Source organism: Xyrauchen texanus, chromosome 20, assembly GCF_025860055.1.
Source record: "Xyrauchen texanus isolate HMW12.3.18 chromosome 20, RBS_HiC_50CHRs, whole genome shotgun sequence".
NCBI lineage: Eukaryota > Metazoa > Chordata > Actinopteri > Cypriniformes > Catostomidae > Xyrauchen > Xyrauchen texanus.
In genome coordinates, this window is record NC_068295.1 from 32,564,179 (window position 1) to 32,588,468 (window position 24,290).

General features: G+C 37.9%; 2 protein-coding genes across 13 annotated transcripts in view; both read right to left on the minus strand.

The window, feature by feature from the left end:
• LOC127660449 (MAP/microtubule affinity-regulating kinase 3-like) overlaps positions 1-9,459 on the minus strand; it is a 42,977-nt gene extending 33,518 nt beyond the window's left edge. For 7 of the 11 annotated variants that reach the window (XM_052150683.1, XM_052150679.1, XM_052150681.1 and 4 more), the window contains exons 1-3: positions 7,593-7,722; positions 871-1,062; positions 463-516 (exon numbers count right to left, since the gene is read on the minus strand). In XM_052150683.1, coding sequence (XP_052006643.1) covers positions 463-516; positions 871-1,062; positions 7,593-7,700 — 354 coding nt within the window. In that variant the 5' untranslated portion in view covers positions 7,701-7,722. Of the gene's footprint in view, positions 1-462; positions 517-870; positions 1,063-7,592; positions 7,723-8,745 lie in introns of those variants that run through there. The other 4 variants (XM_052150685.1, XM_052150690.1, XM_052150682.1 and 1 more) reach the window with 3 other exon arrangements.
• A 6,341-nt stretch (positions 9,460-15,800) lies between these two features.
• On the minus strand, positions 15,801-23,732 carry LOC127661007 (eukaryotic translation initiation factor 5-like). 2 transcript variants are annotated; one of them, XM_052151531.1, is made up of 12 exons: positions 23,588-23,732; positions 23,170-23,372; positions 21,923-22,202; positions 21,753-21,834; positions 21,283-21,455; positions 19,022-19,133; positions 18,739-18,860; positions 18,470-18,631; positions 17,999-18,160; positions 17,622-17,786; positions 17,139-17,279; positions 15,801-16,195 (listed from the first exon to the last, which is right to left on the minus strand). In XM_052151531.1, the coding sequence occupies exons 3-12, from the start codon at positions 21,992-21,994 to the stop codon at positions 16,100-16,102; spliced, it is 1,287 nt and encodes a 428-aa protein (XP_052007491.1). In that variant the 5' UTR covers positions 21,995-22,202; positions 23,170-23,372; positions 23,588-23,732; the 3' UTR covers positions 15,801-16,099. The 2 variants fall into 2 exon arrangements, with proteins under 2 accessions (XP_052007491.1, XP_052007492.1); XM_052151532.1 differs by lacking the exons at positions 23,170-23,372; positions 23,588-23,732 and adding an exon at positions 22,319-22,653.
• Between the last annotated feature and the right edge of the window lie 558 nt (positions 23,733-24,290).

Below are 24,290 nucleotides of genomic sequence, written 5' to 3' on the forward strand. Positions count from 1 at the left end.
TCAGAGTGTGAAGGTTACTTCAAGAGTAGCTTCTGTCTGAACAGACCCTTCATGATGATGGATGACTGAGAGCACCAGCTGAATGGATGTTTCATTTCCTCTACACAAGACTCCGATAAATGTTCTGGACATCACAAAAAACCTGTACTGCAGTTTAAACTTTGAGCCAACTGCCACGAACCATCAATCAGTATGTAACTGCACCTCTACCAACAACACAACTCACTTCAAGTAGCTAATACACAACACCTCAGTAAAAAAAACAAAAACAAACAATGCTTCAGAGTCATGAATGAACAATTCAAACTCTTTTCTCAAATGTAATGTAAACATCACAATATTTACAACATTTATGCAGGTCTAAGTAACATTGAGAAGGAAAATATAGCTGAATCACAAAACAGTATTGCTTTCAAAACGGTTTAAACGCACATAAAACATACAAATAAATGTGAACCTCACCTTTTGAAGGCTTGTTGGATTCAGTTGGGTTTTATCAATCATTTTTATTGCCACCTAAGAAAGAAAAATAAATACTTTTAGTAGAGTTCTACCTAAACTATCAGACAATAATATGCTAAATGCCTTCCCAAAATTTAATATGCATAATTTTTGCAGGATTGTCCACACTAAATAATACATTTATCAGGTTTCACTTTCAGTCATTGGAATTACAGAAGAATATCAATAATTTTTTTACAGTATTACTGGTGTTTCTGCTAAATAAAGCTTTACAGATGTTCATATGAGCATTGTCATTCAAAAACTTTCCAAAAGGAAACCTGACAGAATAGCTAATGTGTTTGTCTCTGGAAAACCCCATGGTCCAATGTGAATCAGGAAACACACTCATGACTCCTGACACCTCACCTCGCTTCCTGTAAGGATATGGCGAGCCAGTTTGACCTTGGCGAAATTGCCTTTTCCAATGGTTTTTAGAAGTCGGTAATTCCCAACAAGAGGGTGCACCTCATCCAACCCCGAGCCAGAATTCCGGTTTCGACCACTCGACCTCACAGACCGAGAGGTCACCTCCCCTCGGCCATGGCCATTCGTTGTATGCTGTGGATTTGAAAGGCAAAACACATCCAAATTAGAAATAATAAAACACATTTATAGAGACTTCTCTTTACCTTGAAAAATATCATTTTATTTCATGGACAAAAATAACATGCAAATGGGATGCACTGATAAAACATTTGTGTGCCAATACCGATATCCCATTGTATTTTTTATTTTTTTAGACCATCTACCGATATTGATAGTTTGGTGGTTCTGTTTCATGGTTTGGATACAATTAATCATTGTTTTATAAAATGCTGTAGTTTTCATACAGTAATCATGATTTTACTATATATTGTAACATGACAGTCACAGTGTTGATTTCATGTTTACTATGATTTTACTACAAATACCATGGTGAAACTATGATTACTCTATAAATCTTGATACAAGATGGGGCCGTGAATGGCAGCCTCGATGTCGAGCTCTCAAATTTTGTCCTTGGTTTAGTAATTTTTAGTAAACCGCGGCATACATCTGCAAGGATTTAAGCTGTTCAGTGCGGATCGCATTGCGGTTAACGGGGAAAACGAGAGGCGGTGAAACATGCTTTAACAGCAATGAAAGTCGGTGTACAGATGTAACAACATTAAAGAAGATGTGCATTTATAATTTGGAAGCAGTCTTTATCAACTGTAAGCCTTTCTACTCGCCATGGGAGTGTTTCTCGTTTATTCTGGTGAGTGTTTATATTCCTCCACAAGTGTGTGTGAGCGCAGCGCTGAAACAGCTGGCTGATCAGATCACGCAACAACAATTAACTTATTGTTCTCTGTGATTTTAACAGAGCCAATTTCACCCGTGAACTGCAAAAATACACATTACATGCCCCACCAGAGACAGAAATATATTGGATCACTGCTACACAACATTAAAGGATGCATATTGCTCTGTCCCAAGAGCAGATTTGGAACTCTCTGATCACTGTCTAGTTCATCTTCTTCCAACCTACATGCAGAAACTTATATCAGCTAAACCTGTAATAAACACTGTAAAAAGTTGGACCAATGAAGCAGAGCTGGAACTAAAAGCCTGCTTTGACTGCTCTGATTAGAATGTTTTCTAATCAGTGTATTCTGAAGCTGCAGACACAAATATGGATGAGCGCACAGATACTGTGCAATCATATACCAATTTATGTGAGGATATGAGCATTCCTACTAGAAATTCTTTAACATTCAACAATGAAAAACCATGGTTTACAGCAAAACTCAGGCAGCTTCGTCAGGCCAAAGAGAATGCTTACAAAAGTGGGGATAATATCTTGTACAATCAGGCCAGAAACACAAAAGAGATTAGAGTGGCAAAAAGAAGCTACTCTGAGAAGCTGAAAAACAAGTTTTCACAAAGCTGAAAAACAAGTTTTCAGCTAACGACCCTGCATCAGTGTGGAGAGGCCTGAAAGACAGTCAATTATTATGACAAATTATTGTATTACTGTAGATTTGATAAGCTCAGTCTCACACCCCACACCCACTCTGACCTTCACTTCACACAAACATCAACACCTCCTGCAACCACCCTCCTCTCCCCTCCTGCTACTAAACCTGTACTTAAGATCCGTGAAGAGGAGGTGTACCAGGTCTTCTGGAAACAAAAGACAAGGAAAGCACAGGGCCCAGAAAGAGTTTCACCCACTTGTCTAAAATGCTGTGCTGACCTGCTGGCCCTCATCTTCACACAGATATTCAACCGATCACTGGAGCAGTGTGAAGTTCCCTGCTGCTTCAACCCCTCCACTATCGTTGCTGTCGCAAAGAAACCCAAAATCACAGGACTTAATGACTCTGATGTCTGTTGTCATGAAGCCATTTGAGAGAATGCCCAGCAGAAGGACATCACTGGACCCTTTCTGAATCCCTTGCAATTTGCTTAGAGCAAACAGGTCTGTGGATGATGCAGTCAACATGGGATTGCATCATATCCTGCAACATCTGGACAGAACAGCGCATATATAAAAGGATCCTTTTTGTGGACTACAGTTAAGCTTTCAAGACCATCATCACAGTTATACTCCTGACTAAATTAAACCAACTCTCTGTTCCCACTTCTATCTGTAAGTGGATCACCAGCTTTCTGACAGATAGGCAGCAGTTAGTGAAACTGGGGAAATTCACTTCCAGCATCAGCACTGCCCCCCGCAGTCAAAACAACCTGGAGTTGAACACACTCAAAACAGTGGATTGTAGACTTTAGGAGGAACACCCCAACACTGTCCCCGCACACCATTCTGAACAGCCCTGTGGCAGCAGTGGAGTCATTCAGGTTCCTGGGCTCTACCATCTCCCAGGACCTGAAGTGGGAGATCCACATTGACTCCAGAGGCCCAGCACAGGTTGTACTTCCTTCACCAGCTGAGGAAGGTCAACCTGCCAGAAGCGCTGCTAATACAGTTCTATTAAGCAGTCATGGAGTTTGTCCTCTGCACTTCAATAACTGTCTGGTTTGGTTCAGCTATGAAATCGGACATCAGAAGACTACAAAGGACAATTTCGACTGCTGAGCGGATTATTTGTTGCCCCCTGCCCTAACTTCAAGAACTGTATGCTTCCAGATTGAGGAAAGGGTCTGGAAAAATCACTCAGGAATCCACTCACCCAGCCCAATACCTTTTTGAATGGTTGCCTTCTAGCCTGCGCTACAGAGCACCAAGCATCAGAATCGTCAAGCATAGGAGCTGTTATTTCCTTCAGGCCATCCATCTCATGAACAGTTACACAGCTTGGTCTCTTTAGATTTATCCAACATATCCTAAATCTTTTGATTTGTACATAAACTAATACACAAGACAAACAGAAATACACAAGACAAATATATAATATATATATATATATATATATATATATATATATATATATATATATATATATATATATATATATATATATATATATATATATATATTTTTTTTTGTCCTGTGTATTTCTATATATACTATTTTTATTCTACTTTTTATCATCTCGGTCTTGTTGTATTGTTTGTGAAGTGGAAGATTCAGTCACCAAGGAGAATTCCTTGTATGTGTAACCATTCTTGGCAATAAAGCTCATTATGATTCTCTAGTAAAACCATGGTGATTTTTAGTAAGGGAAAACTTGGAGTGTTTACCAAATAGAGTATTCTTTGGATTTGGCAATGAAATAATTTGTTGTTGTTGTTGAACATAGCAAATACTAAACTGTCCCGAACAGTGACCCTAAAACTGTGATACAAACTGAACTGTGAGAAATTTAAACCAATACACCCCCAATATATACGTACACAAATATTTATTTGTCAGAAAATATTCCTGGTGATCAACTTGCACAAATAACACCAACAAAAAAAAAAAAAAAACACCTTATAAGATCAATCAGTTAGAACACAATTTAGTGTTCGACCGATAAATATCTCACAAAAAAAAAACACAACAAAATGTTCTCGTTTGCCCAATTCGTTTTGTTTTTTAAGCCGTGACAGTCCTGGGAATTGCCTGCTTGCATGTGAAAGAGCCGTCTGAGACATAAATGACCACATAACCATAGTTTGTTTTGTTACGCCATTGTCTTTCCACAATAATAGACTAGAGTGCAACACAGGCTCATTTAAAAGGTCCCCCAAATCAGAGCTGCAACATGCACGTATGAGCTCATGATGTGTACGGATGTACCCTCTATCTCTCTTTTTAACAGTTGCCTGTAATTGTTAACCATCTTGTCTAATGATAAAAAGGCAAATATCAATAAAACGTCTATGATATGTCATGCTGCTATATGTAATATTTTGACTGTACTAAATCATAAAATGACCATAATATGTTATTAGAGAATTAGGAAACATGCCAAGCTGAAATACTGACTTCTCAGATAACAACGCTACAGCCAGTATATTCTACTTTGAAGTTTCCATTCCAGGCCGGAATTTCTGTTTATGTTTTGGCCCGTGTGGTCCCGCCCACTACCCACTCACCAATAGTATTTCGACACCACCAGGTTGCCAGATTTGAACAAGTTTGCAGGCAAACAACACTGCAGCCATGGAAGCCAGCAAATGATCTGGATCAGAGATAACAGATTCCACCAGACCTAAAAAGCCTCACCATCCGTCTAAATACCACCATGACCAAAGCATAGATATTGATAAATATTGGAGATGCCTTTGGAAGATGGAGACAGCTTAAAGCCCAGAAATCCTTTAAAACAGATGCGAAGTTGGCTAATTTGCATGTCAACATTCTGGCAACCCGCATGAGCTTCAAGTGTGGGGCAGGGCAGATTGGACTGCAGTACCCATTTCAAACACTTGTTGTCAATCTTACATATAGTACCTTTAAACAGGTTTAATTCACAAACTTCACAGAACTTGCACAAATCCAGTATTTTTTTTTCCTGTGGAGCGCTCATATATATTTCTCTAAATCGTGTTTAATAATAGCCTGGATTAGGCCTGTTGTGATTATTAAATAATCGTCTGATCGCAGTTATTTGATCTAACTGGTTAAATGAGACAACAGTGATTATTGGTCATTCAAATTCCAAAAATGTGTAAAAAAATGACAAAATAAACGTATGGTTCGCCACCCAGGCTTCAGTAAGCATTGGCACCACAGTTCACCTCAAGTTTAATGACGCATCTGGAAGGACAGGTTTGGTGAAAAAAACAAAGCATCAAATAGACAGGCACAGTTACATGCTCCATCGCTAATGCACCTGTATGGCTCTGTAGGTAGGCAAGCTCCAACTTGATGACCTCACAGTTCCGCACACGTTGTGTGTACCGGTAGTTGAAAATGGCTAGCGGAGAAAACAAGCTGCAGAGAGACAGGACCATGCGCTTCTCCTTGCTGGGAACATTTTCTTTTTGCATTCAATTACACAAAAAACTTTTACAAAACAGGCACTGTTTGCAGACGTCGCTCGACCCAAGTGCCGTATAATGGTAATATATGTCAAAAATGCATATGAGGGTTTAAAATGTGCACAAGTTTTTCCTGTTTCCTCGCGTGGCTGTAATCTATCATGCAAGCGAGCGGCAATGATGCACTTTGATTAATGGCATTAAAATGCTGATATAGTAATACATAGATACACGATTAATCATTACATCACCCGGGGTGATGAGCCACAGGTGAGCCGAAATTGCACACATGATCTTCTGTTTTTAAGCAGATACACAGTGCTAATTTGGACAGACATGAGACAATAACTTAAGTGCTTGAGATATTCATTGCCATTTGGGATTTCCACGTATGATTAAAATACTTGAGCCGCATTATCACAACATCCCTTCTTGTATCTATTTTAATAGCAAGGCTATTCATTATATAGTGAAGTACAGATTCTGAATCTTGAATATATGTTGAGTTTGAAATGCACTTTATGTTGATGCATGTAGCATAATATTCCAGGTATTAATTTTAAATGTTGATTCAATCTAGTCTCCATGGTTTAACTATAGTAATATTGTAGTAACCATGACTGCTATCAACATGGTTTTCTGAGCAGAAATCATGGTTTTGATACAATTAACCATGGTTTTATAACAGTAACACTGTAGTTTCCATTTGGCAACCTTGATTTTACTATATATTGTAACCATGACAGTAACCATGTTGATTTTGTGGTTCTTATGGTTTTTACTACAAATAACATGGTTAAACTATGGTTACTGTTGTAAAACCATGATTTTTATTAAGGGCAAATCTGTTGAAGTGTTTACCAAATAGAGTTTTCTTTGGATTTGGTAGTAATAAAAAAAAAATTCTGAACACAGCAAATACCAAACCATACCGAAACTGTGACCATAAAACCATGATACAAACCGAACAGTGAGAAATTCGAACCGTTTCACCCCTAAGTGCGGAATTATACGTAAATGTCATATTCACTGTATGTGCAATTAATTTGACTCTGTGAAAATTGTGACTGCTAATGCACACGTCGTCGTGTGCACTGTTGTCATTTCCTTCTTTCTAATGCATTACTATTTATTTGTGCAAAAAAATTACTAAAATTGGTCATTTCTACTAGTTGAAGTTGTATGAAATTGAGTAAATATAGTGCTAAATAAAAGTTAATTAATGTTTTAGCCAATGTACGTATATGTCATACTATTATATTAAATTATGTGACATATCAGCATCATATGGGCCTATTGGCCACCATGCTCTTTGAATATTGCCATCGGTTGACCTCTACTAAAATTTCTTAAGGTCTTTACCTTGTGAGAGGACCCTCGCACAACATGCACCAGGCTCCAAATAACAACTGTTCAATTAATTTGGTCCTAAACGTTCCAACAGGATAATGCTTAGCAAGTTGGTAAGCCTTGCGTGGTAACAACACCTCTGTGTAAAAGGCACGCTGACACTGCAATACATACAATGTTCCCACTTAATCCTGCATATTGTCCCCTGACGCACCAAACTGAATGTTATTCACAAAGCTCTAGATTTATAAACCCACCAACATAGTCCGGCTTGATACAAACAGAAACAAAAGCCACAGTAATTATTTGACCGCAAAGAATTATCTTGTTTAAAGGTCACTTACGATACTTGCACGGTGCCTCATATTAGATTGCGATCCTCTCATTTTTGTGTTCGCAAGCTGAATGGCATTGAACCAAACAGTCCTGTCTTTTTTGTGTGAAGAACTCATCAATACTCTCCCATCCACCAACACCGATACTAACGAGATGCATCACTGCTGGATCTTTTCGACACCCAGTGTGTGTGAGGGAGAGAGAGATTTTGGGGCGGGTGGGGTTGAATGGCAGGGTAACTGATACCTCATTTGACTCATTGTATAAATGAAAGCACCAAATTTGCATTGAAATAGGTACACTCTTATAAGCCACATAATAATAATAAATATAAATGTCAATAAATATCCCATAGAAAATTACATGCTCAGATACAGGGCACACACAGGGTTCTACAGTATCCTTTAACATAGTAAATGTAAAGGGTTACAGTGCACACAGTTCTCTTCATTCAGTAATACAGATAGATAGACAGACAGACAAGAGACTGATAGACCGACAGACAGACAAGAGACTGATAGACCGACAGACAGACAAGAGACTGATAGACCGACAGACAGACAGGATAGACAGATAGATAGATAGATATTATCCTCTATTATTCAGAGTTACTGCATTCTCATGTCACCTTCCCTCACTGCTGACGTATGTGCAGTAACCTATAGGACGGAGACTGACGCCAATGCGCCATATCTGCATCCCATCCTCGCATTAAACATGCAAACCCACGCACGGTCAGTGGCAGCAAGTGTGCAGGAGTAATCAAGCATATGTTGCACTCGTTAAGCAGAATATAAGAGCCAAATCACCGATGCCCTGGACCCCATGCGTCACTTCAGCCTGGTGCCCCATCTGTCTTTAAGACTGGAAAAAAAACACTGCTAATCCACTTAAAGCACACAGTCAGCACAAAAAAAGACGACGTGGGATGCCTTACATTTCTGCCGAAAATGAGCTGGATGGTCTTAGTAGGTAGCATTGTTTCTCTACCTACAGCTTTGACATCCAAAACTGCGGTCTATGTATGCAGCTCACAAGGTTTTGAGACACAGTCGTGCATTGCGACGTGACCAGAGCAAGATAACAGTAGTATGGAGGCAGTTCAAATGGGTTAAGACCGAGTATTAAGCGAATAAAAGTACAAAAGAACAGGCTACTCACGTTTTCAGCTTTCCGTTCGTTGACGGTTGGCAGAGGGGCTCTAGTTGTTGTTGTTGACATTGTGTTGATAGGAAGCCGCTTTCCACGAATTACAATTTAAGCAGCAGATTTTGCGATGAAACCAGAGGGAAGATATATATCTGGCAGATTCCCCGCTTGGTCAACAGCATTGATTTGCCTCTGAAACTGGTTACAAACTTGTTGAAAAGTTTGGGTGGACGCTCGCGGTCTCTGACTTTGTTACAACAGCGACGTCAAGCCATTTAATAGATTACTAAATAGCGAATGAGGTCGGCTATATGTACTATAACTTTTGCACTGTTAAAAACATAATACTTTATGGCCTGGCGTTGCTGTCTCATATGTTCTCATATTTCGGATGTCCGGTTCAAGTAAGAATAGAGAAAATTGCACTTCACAGGGCCTCCGCAGTTCCGCTGCGATTTCCCTCAAATATAATCTGTTCATCGAACGATCCTTCCGAGGACTGTCCGATACATTCACGGGTAACGGCGGGTGCTCAATGGCATCGGGGACGCGGGGAAGACGCGCTCGTTGACGGTTCCATTGTACCAGAGCAGCAGTCGTGTCAGTCACCTTCCGTTTAAATCGAGATCCAAGATGGCTGCCCTACAGAACAGGAGTTTCGAGCCGAGCCCTGAGAGAGAGACAGAGGAAGTGAGGAAACAGTCGGCCCACTGCGCTCATTGGAGAGAGCCGCATCCCTCAGGCTGCTGTTGATTCGAAGTTAGGTGTTCATATGGGAAAAAGTGGAAAGCTTCGTCAAACCATAACATCCGTGACACACCCTGTTCAATTGAGTTTTACCATATATGGTTTGACTCTTATTTCAAATAAAGATTGAGGTTTTTTTTTTATTTGGTGTCATTGAGAGTTTCTTTCCACTCTTTTAGTCATTGAGGGTTTATTTTAGTTGGTGTCCACTGTTACATTTGGTAACGGGACCAAGGCTTCTTGTTGTAGGGCATCAGCATTGGCATTGTGCATTAATGGCTATTAAACTAAAGTAATCGTGTTACTTATTTTGCAAAGCCTGCATTCCATTTTAATGTACGAAAAAACAATGGGCAATGAAATGTGGTCAGCTGAAACGATCAGGATTGGTTTCTAACAATATGCTGAGATGCAGGTGCTACACATAGCAAGGCTGTGTTCATTTGTAGGCCTACAAGTTTTTGTTGTTTTAGACATTTTCACCTTGAAAATGTCCTTCAAATTTAGTTAATATTTCATGTCATATTTATTTATTTTAGTCAAATGGCATATCGTTTTAGTCAACAAAAATAACATTTAGTTAATGATAATGTGCAAAATGGCAAAAACATGTGTCAAACTAACAGACCAAACGTTAAGCGAATATTCAAACATTTACAAAAATGTATAAACATTTATTAATTTAACTAATTAACATGTATCAAACATAGAAAATACAACACTCAAAAATAATTTTTGCTGCACAAAGCAACACAGTTCTAGAAAAAATATTGTGTTCTATCCATTTAAATTTGTCAAATGGATGTTTACTTAATCTGTTTGAGTTGAAACTACATGAATACTTTTTGTGGTGTTGATAAAACTGGGCTGGGGATTTCCAGTTCTCAGCTTGCTTTACATGGGACTCGATAGGGAGAGTAAATGTTAAACTTGTGTTATTTTATGTGTTTTTTTTGTACAAGATGAATATAAAGGGGGATAATTTTAGTGTTAAATGTTTTATGTTGCACTGTAAACTCGAATAAGTTAGCAGAACTAAAAAAAAAAATTAGGTAATCAGTTACATCAACATTTTTAGAGTTAATAAACTCCAAATTTAAGTAAGCGGAACTGTTAGGTTTTGATTTTGTACTACATATGCATGCTAATTGCTCTTAACTTAGAAAAATTGAGTAAGCAAACTCATATATTTTGATGGCACTTAATTAAAAATTTTGAGTAAATAACCATTTACAATTATGCATTTGCAGACACTTTTATCCAAAGCGACACAATGGTGGTGACTGTGGGGATCGAACCAGCAACCTTCTTATTACCAGTTATGTGCTTTAGTCCACTACACCACCACCTCTCCAGATATAATTATATATATATATGTAATATATATAGATAATGGTTAAAGAAAAATTGAAATACTCATTTGGTATCGGTCCTCAACCTAAAATCAAGCTCCACTCATCACCATAATGGTAACTCCCAAAAATCCAACATAACAGAAACTCTTCTAAATCACAACATAACAAAACATTAAACACCAAAAAGTTTCCTCCTTTGCATTCATGTTGCAAAAACACATAAAATAACACTTAATTTGAACATTTACTTTCCCTATCGAGTCCCATACAAAGCATGCTGGGAACAAGAAATCCTCTGCCCAATTTGAGTTTAAACAAAACAAAAGTTCATTAAACTCAAAACAATAAAAGAGTTCAGGTTACTTAAAAGGTGTCATTTTCATGAACTCAAAAGAAAGAGAAATTTGTAAATACTTTATCATTTATTTGAACTTTATTTTATTTGGATGATTAAATTATTCCCTACAGAATACAATTAAAAACTTTAAGCATTGGGTTGTGGAGTTTTGGGGTTAACATTATGGTGAAGAGTGGAATTTGAGGTAACGATGAGGTCAGGTAAAAGTCGCACATGAGATTGATTTCTCGCTTCATTGAGCAATTGCTGTGCTAACCATAGCATAATTACTAAACAACACTGTAGAGCTTCCAACTAGCATGCTAACGTTCACTTTCACTAGTTTGTACATAAACAAATAAAAGAGATTTATTTGAGTAACATTGATGAATAATTTTGTTGAGTTCACCCAGTTCAACTAGGTTCTTTCTATGCAAGTGGCTAATTTGAGATTACATCATTTTAAAGGGACAGTTCACCAAAAAATTTAAACTCTCTCATCATTTACTCACCCTCATGCCATCAGATGTATATGACATTCATTCTTCAGCAGAACACAAATAAAGGTTTTTAGAAGAATATTTCAGATCTGTATGTCCATACAATGTAGGTGTATCATTTTAACTACATATTCTCCTCTCAGCTCAGTCATTAAATGTCACTTTCTTATTCTTGTGTTTTTGGTGATTCATATTCTTCATGCATACTTCCGCTTCAGGGCAGGGAGCATCTGTTTCTCACCCACACCTATAACATCACTTCAGAAGACATAGATTTAACCACTAGAGTTGCATGGATTACTTGTATGCTGCCTTTATGTGATTTTTGGACCTTCCAAGTTGTGGTCACCATTCACTTGAATTGTATGGACGTACAGAGCTAAAATATTCCTCTAAAAACCTTTGTGTGTGTTCAGCAGAAGAACGAAAGTCATATACATTTGGGATTTTAAGAGATTGATTAAATGATGAAATATTTTTTTATTCCTGGTCAGCCTGATTAGCCTGATTATGGGTCGGGCGTGCATCATCATGGCCCGGCCACACCCTCCTTGACACAATGCTGTTAATTGATTAATGAAAACTATTTGTCATTTATTTTTTTATCCTCACTTTGAAAGTTTTTCACACGTGCCTAAATCTATTGCACAGTAGCTGTTGTGGATATGCCTAGAGATTAATCTCATGTATAATTAGGATGCGTTTGAGTGAGGTTATTAATCCATTTGTAAAGCAGTTCATTTTGCCAGTGTTCAACTATTTCTGTTCACTCAGCTCAAGCGGGGAAATGACCTAACATACTGGATTAGTTGAACGTTTCTTCAGATGTTTCTCCTTCTGTTTGTGAATTGTTAATATCTTGCAGGATTATTTTTTCCATGTCATATATTCGTCAACAGCATGTTTAAATTAAAATCGTTTGATTATCCTCATTATTTTATTTTATATATATATATATATATAAAAATCACACACACTGGCAATTACCACTCTCTCTACTACCAGAGAACCCTCCTAGAACGCTAAGTGGGGTGTATGCTACTCCCAAAAACAGTACAGAGCAGGTGGTGCAGCTGTAAAAACCTATAAAACAGAGATCTGGGAATCCCAAAATGATGACCCAAATTCTCAAAAGATCTCAACACTCCACTTTCATACAGGTTGCTGAATGTAGTAACACAATCCACAATCCACTCTGACCAACAGAAAGGGGATTTGTTGATACTTAATTTGGGGTTCAGCCATATGCTTGAGGCAACATTTAAATAAATGTCCAAATTAAATACTCTGGCCCCTCTTGTCCAAATCACATGCAAATGTGAGATAACGGGGTGTAACTTAATTACTCCGATTAGTTTAATAGAAAGGCTTTGCAATGGCAAAATAGGGGCAAGAACTTCCTGTTCAATACAAAACCAGGGAGGGGCTCTCTCTGGTGGAAGTGACCAGTGAGCCAAATGTCTGAGACCAAATGCATAATAATAAAACAAAATCTTGGGTAGGCCTAGCCCACCTTTGTCAACCAGCCTATGTAACTTATTGAAATGTAGTCTGGGACGTTTACCAAATGAAGGACTTCGCTATGCTTTCAAATTGCTTGAAATAAGAGAGGGGGACATCTATAAGAGTGACTGTAGCAGGTAGTTGAATTTTGGAATACAATTCATTTTAATAACATTAACCTTCCCAATTATAGATAAATGTAATGAAGCCTCATCACTCGAAAACCTTTTTATTAAAGGGTCAAAATTAAAAAACTAAATCAAACAAATTTGCTGGGAATAAAATACCCAAATACTTAATACCCTGTTTGGGCCACTGGAATGTGCCCGGCTAGAAGGCCGTTACTGGACAGTACACTGTCAGAGCCAAAGCTTCGGACTTTGGAAAAGGAATTCATAATTCTGTGGAGGCAAAGCAGTGATCTAGTAGGGTCGGAGACGAATAATAAAATATCATCTGCATAAAGCAGAAGTTTATGTCCCACACCTCCTGCAACCACCCCTGGAAAATCATCTTCCTTTCTTATCGCAGCTGCTAATGGTTACAGGGCAGACAGAACTATAATGGGGGAAAGAGGGCAACCCTGCCGAGTGCCCCTATTCAGAGTAGAATAATCTGAAATTAATCAATTTGTTTGTACCGCTGCAACAGGGTGTCTATAAAGTAATTTAATCCTACCAATAAATGTACTCCCGAACCCATACATTTTCAAAATCTTAAAAAGATAATAAAATGTTTATTTCTTCCACATCAAATGCCTTTTTGGCGTCAAATGAGATGGCAACGACCGGAGTCAGATCATTCGCTACTGACCACATAATACTGATGAGACACCTAATGTTGTCAGAAGAGCTGCGGCCCTGAATAAACCCCACCTGAACTATATAAGAGATGTCATACAATCACTTGGATCTTTGTCCTTTTTAAGAAACAGACTGATCCGGGCTTGTGTCATGGTTGGCAGAAGCTTTCCATTCTTTAATTAATTCATATAAACTTCTAACAAAAGTGGAGCCAGTTCTATAGCGTAAGATCTAAAAAATTCAGCGGCAAAGCCATCTGGCCCCGGAGCCTTGCCTGTAAGTAGGGCCTTAATTACCTCGTCAAGCTCCTCCAAAAGATTTTTATTGCTCAGTCGTCAATTTAGGAAGTTCTAATGGTTCCACAAAGTTTAAAATATCTTCATCAGTAGACGAAGACGTGGAACTATAAAGATCAATATAGAATTCTTTAAAAGCATTATTAATATCAATGGCCGAGGTAAACATTTCACCACCAGCAGATTTGAGTGTTCATGCAGGGCTTGAGAGTTCTCAAGAATGTTTTTTAGCATTAAAAATAACATAAGTTCTTGCATTAACATGCATAACACCAGAACCATCAGGAGTTAAAACTGCCCCACTGTGCAATAATTATGTGCAATTCACAGTTTAGTCTTTTTATCCAACATACCATTCCTCTTCTGCCATTACATTCCCTTAAAACAAAGTATGTCTTTTTGCAACGATTACAGTCTGACAGGAATAACAATGATATTCTAGGCTATGAGTACATGTGATATACCGTATACGGTCACAAAACTCGTGTGTCATTTTCATAAGATCAACATTCGGCGTGACAATTTTTGAAACACTGAATACACATGTAAATGTATTCATCTGTCTTATGTCAGTAAGTTGTGGAAATATAGAATGTGCCGTTTTTGGTGCTTGGTTTCATTAAATTATCATTGTTCGCTATAGGGTGGAAATTTTGAGTTGCTACTGAATGTTGCAATGTTTTCGTAGAAGAAAGAAATCTCGAGAACACTTCACGATACGATTCCATTCGTTAGATTTAGTTATTGCATTTGATATCATAAACTAACAATCAACAATATATTTGTATTTTGTATAATACATATGTAATATTTGTTTTTTTATTGAAATTTATGTTAGTTATAAAAATAACTAAATAGAATAATAAATAACCCTTATTGAAATAGGAACTTTGCGTAATATTTAAGAACAAAGCGTCTTTCTTTTAGAAAACGTATCGGCATGGCCAAAACACCGATACCATACTTGTAAAAAAAAAAAAAAAAAGTTTCTTCAAAATGGAGCTTCAGCATAGCCTCAGTCGCCGTCGACCTGTTAGATGCAATGTAAGCCACCTAGTGGCCATTTCAGAGTTGACTTAATCATAAATAACTAGACCGTTTTCTACACTTCAAATGGTTTCAAGTACTTATATATGCATTCAGATATCTCACCAGTCTCTGATAAAGCCCTTTGCTCAGTAAATAGCATAACCAGTTAATTTATCACATTTCGGTTTGCTGTCAATCTTTTCAATAGTCATGTGACTGAAATTATTCACGCAACTTATTTGCATTTAAAAAATAGAAATAGTAATAACCACCTTCAAAAACAATTTAAAAGTACAATAACCTACCTATATTTTCCTCACTCAAATTTTCTCCTGTTTGACAGTGTTAACATTTTTGTGAGGTTTTTGAAATTCATATCATCAGTATGACACAAACTCTGACCAATCAAATGTATTTCACTTAGGGAGATAGCCTTTAGTGATCTGCACTTTACAGACTCTTAAAAGGAGTTATGCATTGTCCATAAAATGTATAGCAAAAAACTTTATTTTATGATTTCAAAAAGTAACGTGCAGTATAAGCAAACCCATGAATCAAAGTCAAGCTCACAATACAACAAAACAGCTCAATACAGACAATAAAGCTCCAAATACTTCAGCAGCAAGTCAATGAAAGAGCTATATTAAAATTATTCTAATAAAGCAGGTATTACTATGGAAAAAGTGAGAAAAAAAAAGCAAGACAAATGTGATCAATTTTATCATTAGAGGATAATTTTATCAGGAAGTAGCAAGATTCCAGGAAGACAGACACTGCTTTTTCATTTGTCATTTCTTTAAATGGCATCTATGTCAAGGTCGTCATCCTCCTCCACTTTCTTTGGCTGAACGGTCTCCACCTTCAGCTCTCGTGCGGAGGAAGAATACACAACCTGAAGTGGAAAAAGAGTTGCATTGAAATAAAACTTGGCTACATTGTTCAGCAAAAGTGAATGTGGCAGGCACAACTCTCAGCTATTTTCTAACTGTAGCAGAGAAAGAACTGCTAATGTAATTACACTAATTACAGTCCCAGGGCTCCTGCTGACAGTTACAATATAAAGCTGTTTGTTTCTAATTAACTACTACATGACCCTGCACCTCGAACACATATGTGGTACATGAAAAACTTACATTTATCTTGTGCAAGGACAATTTTTACTATACACAAATAACTAATTCTTAAAGAGGTAGTTCACCCAAAAATTTAAAATCACCATTATGCCATCCCAGATGTGTATGACATTCATTCTTCTGCAGAACACAAATGAAGAATTTCTCTAAGCTCTGTAGGTCCATACAACAGGGGTCTAAAACTTTGAAGATCAAAAAACCACATAAAATAATCCATGTCTTCAGAAGCAACATGATAGGTGTGGGTGTCTTTCCTGGCCAGTAGGTGGCGTTTTGCATTCTTTGTGCATATTGCCAAAAGCAAGAAGAATGTGGAAGTGAAAGTGGAGATTTATAGTAAAAAAAAAGGACTTAAATATTGGTCTGCTTCTCACCCACAGCTATCATATCGCTTCTGAAGACATGGATTTAACCACTGGGGCCATATGGATTACTTTTATGCTGCCTATATGTGCTTTTTGAGCTTTGAAGTTTTGGACCCCATTCACTTGCATTGTATGGACCCACAGAGCTGAGATATTCTTCTAAAAATAATGTGTTCAGGAGAATAATGAAAGTATACACATCTGGGATGGCATCAGGGTAAAGAAATTTTCATTTTTTGGTGAACTATTCTGACCTATGCTCAACTTGGGTAAAAGTTGTAAAAAGAGTTAATTCAACCGAAATTTTTCCAACAATATAGAGTGGAGGGAAAATTACCTCAACATTTTCATCACCTTCCTCTTCATCTTCCTCACTGCCCTCACTTTCCTCCTCTGCCTCTTTCAGCCATTTGACAAAGGGAGCTGCCTTTGCATGGATCTCTTTGGCCAGCTCCTTGGAAATGTACTTCTTAGATACCTAAAACAAAAAAAGGAACCTTCTAATTTTTGTGTCTCTAAGGATTCACAGTATATATATACAGTACACATGTAAAAAATAAACAGGTAGGTGCCTTGATTTATTTGAAAACATTAAGAACTGTTTCATGGTCTAATATCATGTAATATTCTTAAAGTTGCCGCAAGTTGGCTTGACGAGCAGTTTCTTTCAGAAATAGAGACTACATTTTTAATTCGTTCAACTGCTAAAAGGAGTATGCTAGCATTTACATGATTTCTAAGCTAATATCTTCACTGATTTTGAGTTCATGGTGTTTTTAATCCATCCAAGTATTTATTGAGCAGTGTGTGAAATGCACACCTTTTCTGCCCATGTGAGGATGACATCCTCATCCAGCAGGTCAGCATCATAGAAGTCTTTGAGAATAATGGGCACTCGTGGCAGCAGCTGACTTTGATGAAGTTTCACCAGACACTCAAAGCCTCCCAGCAGATACTTCTGAGCTTTCTTGTCATTGTGGCAAAACTGCAAGAAAAGTGAATTTGGAACTTTCAGCACTTTTACATTTATGAATAAATGCACTTAATTTATTGTCTGTCACTACTGGAAATTAAAGTGGCCCATGTAAATTATTTAAATAGCTTCATCTCCACATCTCCAAGTAGAATTTTTCACCTTGAGCTAAATGCTGATCTATCTGAATTTATTTTTAGAACTGGTATTTTGTTAGAACATACTCGTAGGAAGTGGCGTATGTATTTTTTGATCTGGTCTCTGATGTTCTCGTCGAAGAGCAGTTCACTCAAGATAAGTGGCCCCATGGCTCTCACATCCAGCCTTTCTGCTTCAGCCAGAATCTCCTTATCGGCAGAGTCTATCACTCCACTCATCTTCTTTTGCTGATCAGAAAGAGAGAGACGGACGTTTAGTCCTAGTAGCTATATTAAAATCTAATACAGAAATGGACAGATATAAGGATATCAATATAGTGCAACAGTGATCAAAATCAAATCAAAAACAGCAGGACATTAAAAAAACAAACATTTAAAACCAATATCATTTTAAATTTATTGCAAAGTTGTTTGAGAGTGTAGGTAGGTAAACTTTTTCTTTGGAGAAAATTAAAGGGGATTTTACTTCAGGAACCCTACTGTTGCGCTCTATAGAAAACGCCATGTTGCATGTGAAACCAAGACTGACATTATTACCTTGACAAAGTTGTAGAAAATGTTAACTCTCTCCTCTAGGGTTTTCTCCAGGTCTTCGCTGAGGGTCAGGTTCTTAGCATGGTCGCTGATCTCCTCCATGCGCCGACGCTGGGCCTCCTCTGTTGTTTCCTCTGCCCAGTCATCGTCATCTTCCTCACCATCCTATACATTACCATATACATAGACTTAAATGTACTGACTACAAAAGGCACTTAAATTAGAAAATATGTTTTGTTCATAGGCATCTCTTGTTCCGGTCAAACTCTCACCACAGCATCTGGTGCATCTATGTCGTTATGGTTCCCAGCCTCACCACTTCCAGAGCCATTCTCCTTATCCTTCTTTCTGTTTTTCTTCTCTTTCTTCTCCTTCACACAGCTGCTATCACTCTCTAGATTTCAAACATAAAGTAAAAATAACATATGCAATTCTCTTAAAAGGCATACAGTACTAAACAAATAGCTGGGAATAAAGCCTCAAGACTTACGATAAAGTGATCAGTGGTAGTCAGATGCATTCATATTAATAGTCAATAGTCACAGCACCACTCACCAGGTGGGTTTTTGAGGATGAATGTGCAAAGCTTATGCCGAGTGTCCAGCATTCCCCGATAACCACAGGCCTTGCAAGCGCTTCCGATAGTCTGCTTTTTTGGGTTAACATTCTGAAAAAAAAAAAAGATTAATGCAACAAACAAAATGTGGATAGTTTAAGAACTTTCAAATTCTTAAAGGAAAAGAATGAAAAAATGAAATTTCTCTCATTATTAACTCCCAATCATGCCATCCTAAATGTATGACTTTCTTCAGCAGAACACAAATAAAGGTTTTTAGAAGAACCTTTCAGCTCTGTAGGTCCTCACAATGCAAGTGTATATTTACCAGAACTTTGAAGGTCCAAAAATCATACATAGGCAGCATAGAAGTCTCCAGTGGTTAAATCTAAGTCTTCTGTAGTAATATGATAGGTGTGGATGAGAAACAGATCAATATTTAAGTACTTTTGTACTATAAATCTCCACTTTTACATTCTTCTTTAGTTTCTGGTGATTAGCATTCTTTGGCATAACGCCAACGTACTGGGCAGGGAGAATTTATAGTTCTTTCTTTATTTATAATTTGATGCCATATCAGCAGCAATGGCTATTCATGACAAAAACAACAGTATATCAATTTAAACATCGTTTACAATAATTTATCAATTTTGTCTTAGAAACAGTCAATATATGCAACAAATCCCATATGGCCCGGTATCCAACAAAAACAATATTGAAATCTGTCTGACTTTGGTTCATCTGTGTACACTGGTACATGGGATGGTACGTTGCCACTTTATGCCCAGAAATTTCACCTGATAGACATTTGGATGATTTATCTTATTTTTTTTTTATACTGAGCCAGGTTCATCATGATAGTTGGTTTTTAATATTCCAGGGCGGTATAGGGCACAGATGTGTCGATGTTAGGATGTCCAGATTAATGTCCATGTTCTCCAAGTGTGGTTTTGTGCAAATTCCGAAAGGATTGATGTACCTAGGTCTGGCCCTCAAACAGGTATGAGTGTTGAGAATGAAAACCTGAAGAATATGTTGGGTTACTTTCATTAGCTTTTAGCTCAACTGCATAGTTGAGAGCCAGATTCAGCCTTCTGTAATATAGTGATGGTTCTTTTGCTTCTGTATACAAGCTTTGAATTGGAGAGGTCCTAAACGCTCCTAGAGCAAGTGGAGAATTTATAGTAAAAAAGGACTTAAATAATGATCCGTTTCTCACTCACAGCTATCATATCACTTCTGAAGACATGGATTTCACCACTGGAGTCATATCGATAAATTTTATGCTGTCCTTGTGTGCTTTTTGGATCTTCAAAGTTCTGACCACCATTCACTTGCATTTTATGGACCTAAAGAGCTGAAATAGCCTTCTATAAATCTTCATTTGTGTTCTGCAGAAGAAAGAAAGTCTGGGAGGTACAAGGGAATGTATAAAAAAGGAAATCATTTAATACATCCAAAATGTATTCGACATCCGATGCAAAAAACACTTTAAAAGTATCTTCAATAATAATATCAGTAGTTAGGGATGGGACGCTAATGTTATCTCACGATTCAGTTCAATGTCCGATATGAGGTTTAATATAATCTTGTTTCGACATATCATTAAATGACAAAGTTGGACAGAAATTATTATTTTTTTTTTCGAAAAATATTTGAGCACAAAAGCACATTATAATTTCTCATCAGAGTAAAGTTCTTTAATACATAATTTAAATTACAAATAATAAGAGTTCCTCATACAACTTTCTTTAAAAGAAAAGATCACAAACAAATAAACCCTAGTTAATTTTGGTTTGCAATATTTCGAAATGCGATATATTGTCATTCTCCTACCTCTAGTAGGCGTTAATACCTTTACTTGGGTAAATTAAACAGGAGAATCAAGCTGAAAGCAGAATGCCACAAATGCCCAGTCAACACATGAAAAACTCCCATGTATAGCAGGCATTTGATCTATGAATTGTGAGAGCAATAAGAGCATTTTCAAGGACTTATGCCTTCACAGTCATCCATTTTGGGATTAAGGATACTTTGTCAACAGGTGGACTTGTGTAGGCATTTTGGAATGCAAAGGGACAAAGTCGAGTGTACTGAACAGCATCATAAAATCAACTTCACCAAAAATAAAAAAAAACAAGTAAATAATCTCCTGAAATGTCAAAACATTTGGCAGACAGCAAACTGGTGAGTAATCTTTAATGTTTAACCATGTGTGGACAAATCTATATTCACCAGGCAACCCTAACTCTCAACTTACTAGATCAGTTTCGGGATTATCACACTCGGAGCACAGCACAAACTTGTGGATGAATCCATCAAGCATATCCTGCAGTTTGTTGGCTTCGTGGGATCCGTTTACGATGTAGCGGTCATTCTTTGCGTCAAACTGAGTCTGCGCCCCCAACTCGCAGCCGAAATACTTAGTTGGATCTGAGCAAATAGCAAAGAGAATTTCTACTTTGTCCTTCACACAGAAATCTAATGATAACATATGCAACTTGTTCCACAATGACAATGGGGTACTACTGTAAATCAAAAACAATTTTTATCCCAATTTGGAATGCCCAATATGGTTGCTTAGGAGACCTGGCTGGGGTCACTCAGCACACCCTGGATTCGAACTCACGACTCCAGGTGTGGTAGTCCGTGTCAATACTTGCTGAGCTACCCAGGCCCGTACATCAATAATTTTTTTTTTTATTAATTCCACAAACAAAAACAACTTACAAGTTGGAGGCCTATTCAGTGCCTTTGCAACATCGACCATGTTGACAATGACCGTCTTGATTCCATTCCCTTTGCCTTCCACCTGTAAGATAATATCAATGGTGTGAATGAGAATGACAGAGAATAGATAAGATACTATATACTATATCTCTTTTTGGCATGACAAGTACCTTGGCAATCAAACGGGGCATCTTGTAGCGGTAAAACTGGTCCGACACATTGCGGTTGACGTTGACAGACATTTTGAGTGATCTGAGGCACTATCAGCAAAATAAAAAGATCTTGAGTGGGATTCTTTGGGTATCTTCTGTCTGGAGAAGAGGGGATGACATAAACAACTGCAAGTGTGCTCGGTCTCTGACATGAAAAAGCTCTTGCCACAGTGGCTGCAAACTCCTTGCTCGTGGACTAGACTTCCCCCGCTCGCGTTCCAACAGCTGCGCAACAGCTCTGAAAAGTGAAGAAAAAAAAAACACTGTATTAGATTCAAGTCACATGGCCATGAATATTTATTATTCAAAAAATTATAATAATGAATATTTCAATAACTATAATACAATATTTACCGTTGTATGCCCCTCAAGATTCACTTTCATTTAGAGTACTGACTCGATTTAATTTTTTTGGTGACAAAGTCTGTTAAAAGGCACAAAAAACGTCTTGTCGTGAAATAAAGAAATAGGGTAGCAGAGCCTTTGATCAAGAGTTTAGCTACACGCGTCATCGATTGCGTCAGCAGGTTCTAGTATGACTCAAGCCAAATGAACACATGGTGAGGAATAAATTTAAACGCACCAAGATACTTGACAGAACAAACTTCCTAATACCAAACAAATATAACATTACAGTAAATATCATATTATCCTGTGCGCGTTCATTAGCTAGTGCAATTGAACATAGCCCACCAACCGAAACGCTTAAAACCTTAAGGCAAAGCCACACGAATGCGCATGGCGTTTCAATATTCGCTTTTAAAAGATACCCTTTTGAGGTGACAGCGTGATGTCGCGTCACTGGTACTGAACACAAGGTCGACATTCACATGGGTTGCCCAATCGAGCTCAACCCACCAAACCTGCACTACGCTATTTTTACCCCGAAATAAAGACGTCGAATACTGACGACGGAAATTATTAAAACAGACCCGGTCTCACGTGTTTCAGTTTTGACAAACCTCAGAAAGGGGCTTAAAGTTGTGCGATCGTCGCGGAGCTGCAGAGTGCGTCACGGTTAGCGGAGTGACGCCATTTTGTTTTCCTTCTGTCAAACTAGTTCACACCCATTGGATAACGGAGTGTACTGGTTTTAAAGGCCTTCAAAACACTTATTCCCAATTCTTACGTATAGATCAAGCCCGTACATATGTGCAATACATTTTAATAGTTAAATAAGTGTAACTAGTCGCTTGTATACTCACCGTTTCCGTAAAATAAAGACATAAACACAACGCTAGTCGTCCAGCGACGCAGTGAAGGGTTGACAGCGGAGAGCCTGGAGATGGTATAGGTCGTAATCCAAAGAAATGTAACAAGACACAACGGGAAAGACAGATTAGACCTCGGAAGTGCTGAGCGATGCAGCCGATCAGACGAGGGGGGATAGCAGATCTCCGGGGAGAAGCTGGATTAGGAAGAGAGAGCTGCTTTTGTCAAATGTAACTTGGTTAGGCACTTTGTGTGACAGTTATAGAGATAACCAGCTGTTGCTAACTTCCCTATCAACATAAAACAAACGATTGCTATAATATTAAACAGATCCAAACGCTAAGAATATGTCTGGAACATATTTATCTAGCAGCCGTTTGTAGTTTAACGTGCGTTAAAAACACGACTTACCTCTCTAGAACCTTCTTGCTCCACGCAATGGTAGAATGAGCTGTGCGTGCTGACGACAACGAGCGGAATCCACATCGTCCCGCCCACCACGGTCGCTCATTGGCCAAAATCACTTCCTGTATCTAATGCACCAACGCTGGCTTGCCCTTTTTAACGTCAATCATCACTTTTCCTGAACACGAAGTGTTCCACGATTCGACTGTTTTCAATTTCCGGTCTTTAGTGTTTTTACTCGCATCGGCGCAAAGTCTTAGCGGGTTGTGTTATGTTTAAGGTATAACATTTGTAAAAATGGTCAAAAAACATGCCGGTACTCCACAGAGTCGAGATGACCGTTTGTATTATAGACATGATGACACGAAGCGTTGGTTCGAGTTTAGTTACGTTGATATAATTAATTATTCTGAGTTTTTATGATAGCCAACAAGTGCACAAGTTGAGCCTGAAATTCCCTTTTTTACTCCAAGTAACACTTAAATGGTTGTCCATGAACATTTCCTGCTTGTCAAAACAGACACTATTTAGCAGAGATGGACCACTTCTATTAAAATTAATGGGAGAAATTGCTATGGTCAGCAGATGTAGACAGGAAGCCCTGCCTTACAGGTAATAGAGCCAATCACATTTTATATACAGAAATCGCCGGTCAATCAACTCGAGAACATGCATTAGCTATACAAGCTGGTATAATTGCGTTTATAGT